The sequence below is a fragment of the Alternaria ethzedia genome (assembly GCF_023757985.1).
Source record: "Alternaria ethzedia strain BMP 0044 chromosome Unknown scaffold_11, whole genome shotgun sequence".
Lineage (NCBI taxonomy): Eukaryota > Fungi > Ascomycota > Dothideomycetes > Pleosporales > Pleosporaceae > Alternaria > Alternaria ethzedia.
In genome coordinates this window covers 866497-881941 of record NW_026056204.1, presented here as the reverse complement: position 1 = coordinate 881941, position 15445 = coordinate 866497, and the positions used below count along the sequence as shown (strand labels likewise).

The window sequence follows — 15445 nt, the reverse complement described above, 5'->3', positions numbered from 1 at the left end:
AACACCCTCTCGCTTCCCCACCGACCACCGGGCGCAGGGCTCGTCTGCACCTTCCTCCACCACCGAACCCAAGCTCGCTACCTGCCCCGCTACCCACCGTCGCGTTCCCGTCACTGAATGGGTCTCGCCTTCACCGTCCACCACCATGAACGGCATGTCACGCTTTCTCAGCCGGCGCGACAAGCATCATGAGAAGCGCGCGTCCAAGCACGCCCATACCAAAGTACGCCTGAGCTCTTTCGCTTCTGTCAACTCTCTCAGTCCTTTGCTATGCTCTGCCGCCGTTGCGCTGCCGGAAGACGCGCCCAGCTGCCAGCGGCGCTTGTCTGCCGGCATCGAGACGCTGTACCACAAGCTCCCATTTGTACTGCGAACATCGGTAGAGGATAGTCTTCTATTTCTACACCAGAAGCTACCATGCCGTGCTTCTTCTCTTACACCCAACGCCGATCCACCTTCCACATCGCATTCTTCTGACTATGTGTCTCTACAGTCCAAATCCACCAATGCTTCGCCCGACCTCTACAGAATATTCACGAGCGAAGGTCCCAGACCGCCAGCGAACAATGAGTCCGAGAAGAAGGTACGCGGGGGGACGAGGCTGCATGCAACCTGGCTAACCGGCTGCAGGTCAAGATGCTCCTTTCACGCCTACAAGGCGCCGGCATAACCAGCATGGGAGAGGAACAGGCCGAACATGCCCTCGCCTGGCACCCCAACGACATCGACAAAGCCTACGATCTTCTAGTGCTCGCCAACGAATCGCTCGAAGGCGAGCTGAAGGACTTCAGTCCTGACGTGACCATGCTGGGCGCCATAAACCGGAACATGGTGACGTGCTATCTGGACGCACTGCTGTTTGCCATGTTCGCGCGTCTCGACAGCTTTGAGGCCATGTTGTACGACAACTTTGAGGATGAGCCAAGGAAGAAATTGGCGGCTGTCTTGCGCTTATGGGTCAATCTCTTGAGGAGTGGTCAGCTCATCAAGGTCGATTTGGTACGACCTACCTCGTCATCCAACGCCTTCGTGGCTAACGCACATCGTAGACAAAGCATCTGCAGGATTCGCTTGCCAAGTGCGGATGGGAAGATGCTGCACAGGTCCGTCAACAAGACGCTTCGGAAGCTTTCACTTTCATCACTGGTGCGCTCGAGCTGCCGCTACTCACCCTCAAGATGGACATCTACCACACCGGACGCGAAGACAAGGAAGATGACCACAAGTTCGTCAACGAACGGCTGCTGGAAGTCGCCATTCCAGAACAAGAGGGCGATCACATTGTCACATTGGAAGACTGTTTGGAAACCTATTTCAACAACAGAATCGAGGTCAAGCGATACCTGCAACGGCAAAATACGATAGCATCCATCAAGTCCAAAGACGAAGAATTCGTAGACAAGGATCCTGAGAAGAATGAGACAATACATATAGAGACGATGGAGATGGAGGGCTCGATGACCCCTCTCGTCTCTACGCCTATGACTTACGAGCCAAGCACACCACTAACTCCAACGCGACCAAATCTGCAAGGCCGCCGTCGCGCTGATAGTATCTTCAGCCAGCGATACACACGTCAGTCACAGGAAACGAGCAAGTTTGATGAGAAGAAGCATGTCGAAGACATGCTGGACAACAGCTCTAGCGGCCGACCACGATCAGCTTCTCTACTTAAGAAGGAGATTCTCATGCCGGCTTGGCAGTTTTTCAGTCTCATCCCCTGGTATACCGACAATGTACCAAAGACCGATGCTCAAGTCGCTGCGCATTTCTCGGTGAAGCGTCCGGTTCTCGGCATATGCCTGAAGAGATACACGATGACGCCGCACGGCGCTCCAAAGCGTCTGAATACATATATCGACATTCCGCTTGATATCGGTTTACCTCACTTCATATCTGATGATCGGATGAAAGAAGAAGGTCCGCTGTTTGGCAATTTCAAACTTGTCCTCCAGTCTGTCGTCTGTCATCGGGGCGTATCAGTCGACTCTGGCCACTATATTGCGCTTGTCCGTGCCAACGCTCGCGAACGACCTGGCACCGCGCAATCAGATTCGGAGGAAGAGCTGGAAAAGTGGATACGCTTTGACGATCTCTCGCCCCAACGGGTGACTGAAGTTGACATTAAGACAGCCTTGCGAGAAGAGTCACCGTATCTGCTCTTTTACCAAGTGCAGCCTATTGATGAAGAGCTCGCTTCCCGGGGAGATCCGCCCACATATGCAGAAGCGCAATCAGGAGTTCCGTCCGTCGACCCTTCACGAGAAACGCTGGCTTCCCTGCCCTCTACAACAGCCGCGGATGCCGAGGCCAGTGTAGAGAACGACAACTTCAACATCAAAGATCCGCATACTGAATCCAATTCTACAGACGAGCCAGCTAGTCGAACCAGCATGTCCAGCAACCGGCGCAGCAGCACCGCGATCGAGGATGGCGAAGGCAGCCTACGTGGCCGAACTGAACCGCAAACACCAGATGATCAGAAGAGCAGCTTCTTGTCCGTATCCCGGCGCGGCTCTCGAATATGGTTATCTGGGAACAACAGAAGTCGACCAGGTAGTCCAAGCGGCGAGACTCGTTTGTCTCTTACGTTATCGAGGCTAACGGGACGCGGTAGCAAGGACAAGCTGGTTACGACTGAAGCTGCTCCCAGCGACGAGCCTCACATTGTGATTGAAAAAGTGAAGAGCGTAGAGAACGATCAACAGGGCCACTCTCCAGCCAAAGAGAAGAAAGAAGCAGGTCTGTCGGGCAGCAAGAGCAAGAAGGAGAAGAAAGACAGACGGAGGAGCAAGAGTAGGGAGCCTGGTACAGTCCTAGACAAAGGGAAGAATAAGGACAAGAACAGGCCGGATCGCGAATGTCTGGTGATGTGAGGAAGGCAGGATTTGTGTATGTGGGAGAGATTCCTCTCTGTTTGTTCGTTGGTTGTTTGCATTGCATATCGCCGCGACACCGTTTCGCGATTGGGTGTCTACGAAGCCGGCGAGGGAGTTTTGAATCATTAGCGCGGCGTCATTGGAACATACAGAGTATGGCTTGATATTGGATTTGTTATGGCATATGCATGTTGGGGACTATAGATGAGATACCCTGCATCAGAACGATCAGAAGGCGCGAATGGCCTTCTCAATCTTCCATCATAGACCTGTGCACCTTCTATACTCGTGACGCGCACCAAAACTTCTGTGTCGTTCTCGCCCTATGTGTCTAGAGAAGGCATTAGATAAGACTAGAAGGGTGAATGCCTGTTGGGGCTAGCCAGCGGCGGGCAACAACCTGGCCTCTTGGGTCGCGCGCTAATGATGACCCTCGCCCACCACAAAAGTCGCCCGCTTGTTCTTAACCCTCTCACCCACGTTCCGCGCAACCACATCTCTACCCCCAGTTTCTTGTCAAACGATCGCGAAAGCGACCTTCAATTCTTCACCCCAACAATCCGCTTCCAACGTCACAATGGCAATCAGCCCGCAAATGTACGCCGGATCCACTGCGCCCGGTGTTGAAGACAGTTTGCTAACTCGACTGCAGTTCCAACCTGGTCATCATCCTGGGATTTATGCAAATCTCCAAGAAGATACCTTTCGACGACCCGACTGTCCTCAACGGCGTGCGCGCGCTCTACATCGTCTCCAACCTGATCATCGCGGGTATCTACCTCTACGTGCAGGCGCAGATCAACAAGAAGAATGGTGCGTGCAAAGAAAGCCCAGGGTAGACCGACACAGCGACTAACAACACACCACAGACATGACTGTCGTCAAATACGTCGAGCCGGCCCCGATGGGCTCAGGCGAAGAACCGAAATTCGTCGCTACCACCGTCAAAGCCTACGACCTGCAGAAGCTGCGCGAGCTCTTCAAGGCCCAGCTAATGGGTGTCGGCATGATGGGCGTGATGCACCTTTACTTCAAGTACACCAACCCGCTCCTCATCCAGTCCATCATCCCCCTCAAGGGCGCGTTCGAAGGCAACCTCGTCAAGGTCCACCTCTTCGGCCAGCCGGCAACCGGTGACCTCGCTAGGCCGTGGAAGGCGGCTGGTGGCATGATGGGCGCCATGAGCGGCGGCGAGATCAAGACGGATAAGAAGAGCATTGAGGCTGCTGAGCGTGCGGGCCGTGGCGGTGTCAAGGACGAGTAGACGGGCTGGCGTGCCGTTTCTACGGGGTTGCCATGCATATGGTATGCAAGGGAGCTGTCTTTCTTGATAGAGCTTGTTCGGTTCGCTCGCACTTTACGTACGAACTTGGTTGAGCGACTATGCGCTTGCTAATTGTATAACATGGACGTCTGATGCTTTTGCCATTCGCCAACTTAATTCTACGGCTTGCACAAACACACTGCATGCGGCTTGTCTTTACGTGTCCATGTAATCGGATGCTTTCTTGATGTTCGACTCCTACAGCTAACCTTATCACAAAGACCCGCTCCTCTATGTTCGATCTATGAAACGCCTGACCCTAATGACCCTTGAGCTCTATGCCAACACGTACATATCCGTCCGTTCTAGCCGTCGTCCAGGGCGGACCTCCAGCAAACGCCATACTAAACACAACACATGAACAGTAAGAGTGGTGGATTAGGCCTCCTTAGCCCATGTCCGACTCGCGTCGAAAACCGAGACAGCGCTAAAAGGGTCACCGGTTCGCTTGAGAACAACGGCATCATCCATGGGAGTTTGGAGAACCATATGATGCGTCGGTGGCAGATATCATTGAGAGTAGAGTGGTTGGCGAAGATGATGAGTGAAAGTTCGTCGTCTGCTCTTACCTAGGGAAGAGCCCCTCGTGGACGTAATGACCGCGCTACGGTACCGGTCCTTTGGGTTGGAGTTGTGAATGAAGTTATTCGTGCGACTTGGTGCGTTGCCTTCATATTCCCCCACTCCACTGAGGAAAGTAGCCATCTTGCAACGGCATGGCTGCAGGTTCATTTTCGTAGTTAAAAGGGTCGCCCCAGAAACCCTTGTTTTGTTAGCCAAATGACCCTGTCTACCTGATCATGTCATGGTCACTTACGAAATCAAAGTCGGGAATTACATCCGTGCTAGCTTGTACGTCGCCTACGATGTTGTTGATGTTGTTGAGATTGATGTCGTCCCAGCAAGGCGCATTGTCTTGCATGGACTGCATGGACTGTAGCAAGTCGGGTTGAGTCTGCATGGGTTCTGGTTGAGATGGCCCTGGCATGTTTTGTTGGTTATAAGCTGCAGACGGGTTTTGGTAGGCGTAGCTTGGGATGCCTTGCATTGCCGGATATACGCCCGTGTTGCTGTTGGGTGCGTTGTTGTTCAGCGGCACGGGAATGGAAGGCACGATGGGTTGGCTGACGTAGGTAGTCGATGGCTGCGGCGGCCCTCTTGGCGAGAGATTGTGTTCTGAGACGGCCTTGTCGATCATGTTTTTGACTGCTTGCCATGCTTTGGCGCTGTTGTTCTCGCGGAGGATACGAGACATCTGGAGGGCTCTTAGAGCGCGTTGGCGGTCAGGTGCGTTGAAAAGGGGGTTGCGGAGTTCTGATAGGATATGCATGATGGCTTGGAAAGACGCGATTCCTCCTTTGAAAGTTAGCTCTTGTGTCTCACTGGGTAGGTATTGTCGGGGCTACGGACCAATGTGCCATTGGAAGCGAGCAGCATCGACATCGGCTGCCGCTCCGTTTAGTGTTTCGACGCAGTTTACCGACTTCTCGAAGATCCTAGCATTGTCAGCCGTTGTTGTTTCTCTCATTAGCACCTGACTAAAACGTACGATCGGCGGATCTCGTCCGAAAAGACTACGTCGCGGTAAGCACGCGGCATCCGAAGCCAAAACAGTAAGTAGGCACGCCACTCCAACAGTGAAGCCAGTCCCAGCGTCAGCCTCTCCATTGGTACCTCTGGGTTAAGGTTATGCAAATATTTTCGCTGATTCTCTTCATGAACTTCGTCGAGCATCACTTTGATCTGCTCATAAAGATCTCTGAGTTCTTGTGCTGGATCAGGACGAGATGTTCCATGGAGTCCTGAGTCCAGCATGCGGCGTTCAAGGCGGTAAGTGCTTTGAACTATACGCCGTAAAGCTCGCATGCCGTTGAACCGGACAAGTTGGAACGTCATAGTAGTAAACTTCGGTTCGTCATACGGGGCCGGACCGGGACTTGCCCCATCTACAAGGTCCTCATCGTTGATGTTTCGTGGAAATAGCGTCGTGTAGAAGTCTTCGGTGATGCTCGGTTCCTGCCCTTTGCATTCTGCTGCCCGGAACTCCAAATGCCCTAGTTGATGCCACATACGCCGACGTAGCTCAATAGTCAGAGCGTCCATGGAGCCGGTCGGAAATAACGATGGATCTCGATGCAGGCCTTGATTCAAAGCGATGCGAAATGCAATGCCTATCAGAACCCACGCTTTTCCTGCTTTGTGTGTGAGCGTTGCAGAACTATAAACATCTAGCACACTTACCCATATCTTCTTCTCTGGTAATACAGGTCAACCATAATACAAATCCCTGGAATATCTCCAGATTCGATGTTGTGAGATAGTTTTCCCGAGCCAGTGAGATCTCAACACCCAGCTGAAATCGATCGAGGAGTGATTCCTTTGTCTCGCCGAACTTGTTGTGTACTACCTTTGGAGGCAGAGAGTTGATCGCAGAGAAGTAGATGGCATAGGCCATAGGATGTGCTTCGTTGTTGTAGGTGGAAAATTTGCGCATCACCGTTGGCCTATGGGTAATCCTCACCATAGGATCTACATTTGCGAAGTAGACGTCCAACAGCGTGTCACGGTGCTCTTTTGTGCTCGGTAGCAGATTTTCTAGATTTGATCCGGCTCCTGCGCGACCGAGGGAAAGTAGGTCAACCAGACTGCTCTGCGGCACTTCCTTCCTCTCTTCGTCGGTCTTATCACCAAGCAAGGCCTTGATGTCTTGTATCTAAAGCTCAATCAGTATTGTTCAAAATTCCTAGAAACAGAGAAATACAATAAGAATGAATGTAGCTTTCGCTCGGTGCAACTCGGAGCGATGTTCTGTCATGTCGAAAAGCGGCACTCACCTCATCGGCCAGTAATGCAAAATGCAGAGAAGAGACAAACTGAGACTGCCCATCGTTCAACAAGAGGGTCCCGTCGCCACCATCAGAAGCGATTCCTCCTCCATGGGAAGTCTGACTATTCGACGATGGGGTCAGCGCCTCCACTTCTTTCCTGTCTAATTCAACACTGGACCGTACGGATGCCGTGGATTTCGCCCCCTGTCCCGCAACAGCTTTCTCTAAAAGATATTCGAGTCTGTCTAACCGGGCTTGCACGTCACTGCCTTTCCCGGTCTTTCCAGTGGCCCCAGCCGTGGGTTTCGAAATCCTTCCAGTAGTAGTGGATGCCGGTATTTGATCTGTCCAGGTACACACATGACTTCCTCGCATGCAAGAACCGCATACTGGATGAACGTGATCACATTTGACTTTCCTGCGCCGACATGTCAAACAAGAGGAGATGACGCGATGTCGTCCTCCGCTGGGTTTGCTTGCTGAGCCCGGCGAATTAGACGATATGCCGACTTTCGATTCTACCATGCTCGGGGACGGTTTGCGATAGTCTGCATGAGAGTCTTGAAGTTTTCGACAGGGTGGATCGGCCCCCGGGGAGGAATTGGTTCCGTCGCGCGTTGGTGTTCGTTGCGATTCTCGCCCCGCTAGCTGACGGGCCGCCGTTACCCGTTTGGGCCTTAGCGACGATCAACAATCTTCCTCCGAGAACTATCCGACCAATGCTTTCAAAGGTTAACAGCAGCAGACACCTCGGTACATGCATGGAAGTTTCATATGCCACTCCCGTTGACGGCCTAAACGTGCTCCGAGGTCTCCAGCTTCGGATGTGGACCCTGTGTCGTCATAGTATCACATGCTAACGTCCTGTCACAGTGATAACTGCTTCCAGCTACAAAATCTGACGGTCAGAAATAAGCACACTGACCGGAAGGAATCATTTGCGGTATTCGATTCATTCAGTTGATAGGTACCAGAACGGCGTCGGTCAGTTGTTGTGACTGGCCGTGCTTTTCGACTGCCCTGCACATCCAAGTTACATCGCGATTCCGAAAGCGCAAGCTTGATTCGTGACCTCGGAGTTCCTAATTCCTAGTTCACGTCCCCCTTCCGCTTCGTCGACACTTACCATAGATCTACCGGCTACAGTTCTATATACTCAGATGCATTGGGTGCACGGAAAAAATTAGAGACTGGGATCCACAAAAATGTGCTTATCACAGGCAGCACAGAGGCGCTTATCGTCCACAGTTCAATGAGAACCAGCGGGATGCTGACTTGCACGGGAATGGAGGCATCTCCGGACCTCCTGACTGGATTTACATGCTCCATAAGAGTGAGAGGGTAATTTGGAACGAAAACCGACAGTGAGGATAGCAACGTCTCAGTCTTCTCGGACCAGGTCAAATTTGGAAAAACCGCCCCATCCGATACTTGCAGTCAGCCTTGGAGGCATACCCCAGGTTCACCCTTCCCAGCCCCATTTCTATATAAGATTATTGGATGTAAATAGACAGCTGCGTCGTGTGATCGTATAACTGCTCTCAGGCAATGTTGTTCAGTTCTATTCGTATCTCACATTATATTAGAATTTTCGCCCCTATGTGGCATCGTATCTGTTACACACCCAGCGCTTTTACGCAACCATATAATAAGATATGCTTTTACCAACTGAACCCATGCAATCCGAACACCTTCAATAGATGCTGGACATTTATTTAGCTCTTTACATCTACGGGATTTTCGTTCAAAGATCAAGATCAAGGTCAACAGCAGGCAGACAATCTTGAGCCCATTCAGACTACTCACAGTGTCATGTCGAGACACATCGAGTGCGATAACCTACCGGAACCTTGTGGTGGAGACGGTCTCCCTGTGGTCGGATCAGGTCTGCACGCCGTGGAGCACGAAGATGAAGGGAAGGAAGCCTGGATTTATCAACATGTCGTTACGGGAAACCCCACGCTCAAAGAGAACCAGTCGAAATCGATCGGAAGTTTGAAACCGTGGCTCTTCTGGTCCATACTGGTCGTTGTAAGCATTGTCGTAATCGCTGCGTCTGTGGGCGGAGCTGTAGGTGGCTCGCTAGCAGTCAAAGGGAACAGGAAAAATGCGCCACCATCTTCTGTGCAGAGGTAGTTCCCCCATGCCTAGAGAAACCATTGGCAAATGTATACTAATGTGTGAGCAGCGCACCAACCGCTATACTTCTGCCCAGCACAGGCGGCTCAAGTGATCGAACGTCCTCCGGACCACCGAGCTTCTCCTCCTCTAAACCCACGAGTGTACCCCCTTCCCTCGTAACCACGGACTGCCCAGCCAGCAACAGTACATCGTTCACACCCAGGGCACCGGAGGGCAATCCAGGACAATACGAATTCATCAAGCATTGTGGGTTTGACACCGACGGGCGGACACTGATCAAGGCCTTCGTCTTAGACCTCAATACATGTCTTGCACTTTGCTCGAATTGGAACTACCTACAAGCTGGGGGTGATAGGTGTAATTCAGCGGCATTCAAGGTTGACGAGCCACCGCCGGGAAATTGCTGGGCAAAGACAGGGACCTCATTGAAGCTAAGGGATGGGGTGACTGCTGCTCTCCTGCAATGAAGGGGCTGGGGAAGGTACTAGGCAAGGTACCCGAAGATGATTGGTGATGTGCAGTGTGGAGAATGCGGAGGCCGGAGGTATTCTGGTACTCCAGGATGGAGCTTGTTATCGTCCTCTAGAGCGCCCGAGCGGCCTTTGCGCGCTGTGCTTTTGGCGCGTCGGAAATTGCGTATATTGCCAAGTTACCATGACAGCAGAATTGAGTTCGTGAACATGTCGTGTCAGACGGTCGTGAACACGAAAAGACGTGTTGTTGCTGGCAAGAACATGGTTCAGGTGGATCCCGAAGTCGTCCCGTCGCGGTTCAGGTGACAGGCGCACGCTAGATAAGCGAAGATGCCGACAGCCTCCTCTTTTTCACCCAATCGTGGACCCATCGCCGTCTGCATGCACTTCGTCACACGTCACTGGTGTGATTGCAGCTCGTTTCGTCGTCTGCCCGCTCTTAGTGGTTCATGCTGAACCGCCAGGGCTGCCTTTCGCGGCGAGGCTGGGCTAGATAGCAGCAAAGCTTGCCTGCGCCATGCCATCTTCCTTGCTGAGGGCGTGCCCGTCAACTCGTCCAGATTATTCCGTCTACTCTCCCAAGGCCACAAACATCGCCGGCCCCGCTGCGAGCTTGTCCGAAGCTGATCTGAGATGAGACTGCGCGGACGCATAGCAGCATAGACTACCAAGAGGCTTCACCGCTCGCGGGATCAACATTGAGCGCATACCAGAAGGGCAAACATGCTCAGTCTTTGTTGAGATGGCGACTCTATCTCCTGGTGCGTGTGGGCATTTGGGGCTATTGGGATATAGCGCGCTGACCGAGTCGCATTCATAGACGTCCGCCATTCTACCCTCAAGTCGCTCAAACTGACCTGCCCCTCCGCCGAAGTTATTGAAGAACCGCAATCTGCATCGACCCTTGAATCACCTGTAATGGAGCAAGAAGGCTATCCATTCCCCGAAGTCGGAGACGAATGGTCTGACGAGGAGGTCCTGATACCCAGGCATAGACGGAAGGCGCCCTACATACCACCGCTCAAATTCGAGAAAGTTACAGCGACATCGGCCGAGACATCATCCGACGAATCATCGGCATTGGGCAGCCCGCAACGACTGAGCGCGACTATCAGTCCCCTCGTACCGCCCAAAAGCCCATCGCGACCAGACGCGTCGAGGGGTAACAGCCAAGATGATCTCATACAGCGGTACTACCAAGTCACAAAAGAGCGAGATGCGCTGAGGAAACAGCTGCAGAGGAGGAGCATGGGTCCACATGGGATGCCTGCAAAACGTTCGATCGTGTACAAATCTGAAGAGAACACTTTGATTGAAGAGCTACTCGCGTTGCGATATGAGATACGAGTATGGAGTGAGGAGTATTTCGGCGGACCCATCAAAGCCACGAGCAAGCGACCATATCTCACTAGAGCGAAGGAACTGTTTGGGAACCTCACGGACAACTACCAGACGTATCTGAAGCACCCAGAGGAACGGCCGCTCCTCATCCAAGCATACGTTTGGATGAAGCTGCAGCAAAAGATATTCAACAACTGGCAGAAGGGCAGTGGATATGTATGGGCAGGCAAACTGGGAGACAGGAAGCTGCGCGAGATTAACGACACATTGCGCAAGGGTACGCTACCCCGCCCCCGGTGAATCTCTAATGATTACAATGCTAACAAGGTACAGCTGTTAAGAACGAAGCCCAAGCCGAAGAATACCACCAATGGCGAGCCATGACCGTAAACCTCCTAGTCCCTCAGGTAGATGGCAAATGGCGTCCCACTTTCGATGCCGCGCCCGTCCTAAAACGAATATCCCGTTTCTGCAGTCGCATGCGCCGCAAACTACGGCCCTGGTCCACACAGTCTTTGCGTTCAGGGAAGGAACAACTGGGTACCATCATTTCAGCATCTGTTGCGTTAGATTTGAAGATGAAGCGCCAGCTCGCCGACTATCGCTTCGTTACATTCACTGGCGGTAAGAAGGATCAATACTGGGGCTACGGGTTCTACGACAGTGAAATGGAGGACGTGTATGAAGATGATGACGAGAACGGCAGTGGTGGATATGGCGTCAATGGCAGCGCAAAGGGCAGGCGAGTAGAATTGGCACTTGCGCCTGCACTCGAACGATGCGGTAATGCTAATGGACATGTCTTCGATCAGAGTTTCATGATGGTAAAGGCGGATGTGAGCTGTAAGAGATTAGAGAAACCCGAGAAGAAGAAGAAACAGCAGCCTAGGTCAAGAGGCGGCAGTAAGGGCTTTGGGCTGTGGGGCAAGTGAGACTAATGGATGTATGAGATGAATATTAACACACCACTCCGCTTTGAACACATGACCCTAGCGCTTGACATCCGTAATGAAAACACAGGTGGGCTGCTTTGCTATCCACTCAGTCAACCACTACTTCAACCTCAATACCAGACTCTCCCTCCTTCTAATACCTAACACTAAATCTAGCCTCTATCCCGAGATCATGAATCGTTTTCATGAAAAGCCACGGTCTCGTACTTCGACCGACGAGACGGTCCAGCCATTCCGGCTACTTGATCTCCCGACCGAGATACGACTCATGATATATGAGCACGTCAGCGAGTGCTTTGTTCCCATTACTAGTTCCCTCACCAACTCATCAAAAGTCGTAGTTGAGTATCACAGTACTGATAATTCGCTACCACCGCGCAATTCGATTGGAATTTGGGTTCGGATTGATCAAGGTATCTTATGCACGTGTCGCCTTGTCGAGGCTGAGGCATCACCCGTGGTAAAGCGATTGTACGCACAGGCGCAGCGGGTGAATATGCGCCCGATGGCTGAAAAGCGTGGTTGGGATGCGTCGAGGACTACAGTGCATCACTTTGCCTGCCAGTGGTATGACTTGTTTTTTCTTCGCTTCTATTGATGGTTAAGTGGAAGAACGTCTACGGAGAGCTTAGGGAACGGACGGTCATTGGTATAGGTAACCTACCATGGAGACAGAGTGGATCAGCCTAAGGCTCGGTCACGCACAAAGAGGTAGATAAAGCACGTTTACTTGCTGTAGTATTATAGTGTTACAAAAAGATGCGCAGCCTCTTCCGATTTCGGAACGGTGTGGACCTCCCAGTCAGCGCCGTCCGGGCCCTGGACTTTACCATGTGGTTTATCGTGTGTGAAAGGCCCTCCAGCGTTCGTGACACCACTCTCCAAGACCCCCTTCTTCTCGCCTGTCCGCAGGTATTCTAAGAAGGCGACCGAAGCGTCGATGTACTCCTTGAGAGCAACCTTGCTACTTAGCGTCGTACCGGTGACCATCTTCATGATCCAAGGAACGATAAGAGGCGCATCGGTACAAGACGGGTGAGCGGTACCCAACAAGGTCATAAACCACCCCTCCTTAACGTTATCGATGATATTCTTCACGGCCTCAAAGTGCCATCCTTCGTCGTAGAAAGCCGTCTGCTTTTCTGTCCATTCTCCGCTCTGCATGACCAGTATCGGTACGTCGATGTCCTTGTTCAGCGGTCCAGATCCCTTGCCGGGGTCTAAAGCGATACCACCATTGATAGGCATTGCCTTTGAGCCAGCAGATTTCAGTGCTTGCATAGCCCCCGTCGCGCCGTATGAGTGACCTCCGACTGTGACTGCTGACAGGTTGAGGCGGTTCTTGAAACCAGGCAAAGCATTCCGCGGTGAGTCGGGCTTGAGATTCACGACCGGTGCGTCACCTGCATTGAGTTGCGCAAAGAGTTTGATGGTTTCGCTGATCTCAGCTTCACGGAAGTTGAGCTGTGCGGCCTTGAGGTCAAGGTCGGTCATCGGCGGATCGGCTTCTAGGTCCTTGAGCTTCATGTGCCAGACTTTTCGCTCCATACCATCAGGATGGTGGACGATGGTACCGGGTCCGCTACCGTCACGGTGTTCGACGGCAGCGACTACGTAGCCGTGGCTTGCAATGCTTCCCAGGTAGTGTGCATAACTCTGGCTCATTCCTGCCATGCCATGCGTAAAGACAACGCAGGGCAAACTTCCAAGACCGTCGCCTCGTTTTAACTCTTTATGTTCTTGCTCTGCTGCGCTCATGATCTTTCCAAATTCGCCTGCACCACTACCATCTTCGCCCAAAATTTGCTCAGCACTGGAAAGGATTGGTGCATCAACGACACCTGGAATGACTGTGCTTGAACCAAGGAGCCAGAGACCGAAGGTGAAGACCGAAGATAATTTCGACACTCCGGCAAGACGAGCATAGCCTTCGCCAATAAGCGAGACAGGCTGAGGAAGCCACGGTCGTGCCCATGGTCGCTGGCTGGGCGGCGCCAGAGGCAGAGAGGATGGGTAGTATAAGGTGATGGCCAACGTGTCCAGTTGAAAAGCCTTCTCTCCAGTCGCCTTCAGTATCGCATCATGGATGGTTCTCTTTTGGACCTCTGTCTCAACATCCAGTATGCCAACCTCATGGGGTCCGGTATAAGGCGGAAGCGGCGAGGTGATTGGGGTCAAGCTAAAGAACAAAAACCAGAAAAGTACGCCCGCAGATGTGATGAACAAAAGACGCCGCGGTGTGAGGCGTGAAGGCCTGGGTACAAAGCGGGCAGGCCCGGGTACAAAGCGGCCCATCCGGAAGGCCATGATGCGCGGCTTGTATTGCAGTCTACCAAGGAACTTGAGAGGGCGTGCAAGGTCTAATGAAGGGCGCAAACTGTGACCAGAAGCGATATTTGGGGTTCCAGATATATCAAGTAGTAGGTGCAGTCCACATGGCAATTGTGGCGTATGAAAGCAGAGTGTCGCGTCGCGAAAGTGTTGGCCACTGATGACGTATGCGACATCGGAGATAAGACCGCCCAGATGCAGCACTCAACTAGTTGACACTTAGATCTTTCTGACACTCACGACACACGTCTTTGAGAAGCTGAACGACATCCCGCCGGCTACCTTACTAAGTGTTCCGCTATCTTTGAATACGACCTATCGATCCTAATCTGTCGAAAGTTGGGTCGATTGTTGATGACAAGAGCCGATGTCTCCGTAAGGTTTGCAGTGCGACACGTCCATTTCTTCCAGGATTGCGTCAAACCCTTAACTTATTAGGTGGAAAGGAATTTCGATAAGAGTGAGTTGCGCAGAGACGGGTCTACTAGCGAGGATGAAGATACGAGCCTGACTTGAATAACGCAAAGAAAGCACGACTGCAAGCTCGTAATGCGGTCTAGTATTCGAGCAGACATTACAACGGAGTCCCCATCAATGTTATAATCCTGGAAGGCTGTCATGAAGGGTTGGCGTACAGATGTGGCCGGTGCGACATGCTGTGTTGGCAGGTCATTGAGTATCAATCGCAGCGACTCCACTACCATACTGCGGCACAGCTGCGCGGCCTCAATGTTTGGATCCTCATTGTTGGTTTCCAGCAGCTTCCATCCCATGTAAAATCAGTCAGCACTCATTGCTTAATCGTTACAAACTAATGTATAACCATCGCACAGAAGCTGCTTCAAGCTGGACCGATATCCAAATCGACACTAAGGCCAGCTGGAAGTTAGAGAGACATACAGAAGTTGTTGGAACTGGCGCGATCGTCATGGTTGCCCTGGGTCAAGACAACTCATCAGATGCAATGCAAGTCAAGGTACTTACTCTGCTGGAGATGGACTCTGAGAATGCAGCAGCTGTCGATCAAAAGAGTAACCGGCGAAGTCCTTACACCTCGCATAGGCTGAATGAATGCCTCAGGAAGCCTCACGAACGTTCCACCGCACATGAAACAGCATCTCGAACGATATTCAGGCTAGTCGTTCCGTCTCTTTGTGGACGATCTCCGCGCTTC

At 52.2% G+C, this 15445-nt stretch overlaps 5 protein-coding genes across 5 annotated transcripts; 3 read left to right on the top strand and 2 right to left on the bottom strand.

Moving 5' to 3' along the window:
• Positions 1–145: 145 nt before the first annotated feature.
• Positions 146–2876, top strand: J4E87_005546 (uncharacterized protein; the record flags this gene model as incomplete). Its single annotated transcript, XM_049377158.1, has 3 exons — positions 146–583; positions 631–999; positions 1050–2876. 3 exons carry the CDS (start codon positions 146–148, stop codon positions 2874–2876), a joined length of 2634 nt encoding a protein of 877 aa, XP_049233383.1.
• Positions 2877–3456: 580 nt separating this feature from the next.
• On the top strand, positions 3457–4143 carry J4E87_005545 (uncharacterized protein; the record flags this gene model as incomplete). Its single annotated transcript, XM_049377157.1, has 3 exons — positions 3457–3476; positions 3532–3692; positions 3749–4143. 3 exons carry the CDS (start codon positions 3457–3459, stop codon positions 4141–4143), a joined length of 576 nt encoding a protein of 191 aa, XP_049233382.1.
• Positions 4144–4873: 730 nt separating this feature from the next.
• J4E87_005544 (uncharacterized protein) lies at positions 4874–6448 on the bottom strand (the record flags this gene model as incomplete). The annotated part of the gene is made up of 5 exons (XM_049377156.1): positions 4874–4966; positions 5021–5559; positions 5614–5699; positions 5753–6257; positions 6445–6448. The coding sequence occupies 5 exons, from the start codon at positions 6446–6448 to the stop codon at positions 4874–4876; spliced, it is 1227 nt and encodes a 408-aa protein (XP_049233381.1).
• A 4116-nt stretch (positions 6449–10564) lies between these two features.
• On the top strand, positions 10565–11919 carry J4E87_005543 (uncharacterized protein; the record flags this gene model as incomplete). Its single annotated transcript, XM_049377155.1, has 2 exons — positions 10565–11264; positions 11321–11919. 2 exons carry the CDS (start codon positions 10565–10567, stop codon positions 11917–11919), a joined length of 1299 nt encoding a protein of 432 aa, XP_049233380.1.
• A 762-nt stretch (positions 11920–12681) lies between these two features.
• Positions 12682–14247, bottom strand: J4E87_005542 (uncharacterized protein; the record flags this gene model as incomplete). Its single annotated transcript, XM_049377154.1, has 1 exon — positions 12682–14247. The coding sequence occupies one exon, from the start codon at positions 14245–14247 to the stop codon at positions 12682–12684; it is 1566 nt and encodes a 521-aa protein (XP_049233379.1).
• Positions 14248–15445: the final 1198 nt, after the last annotated feature.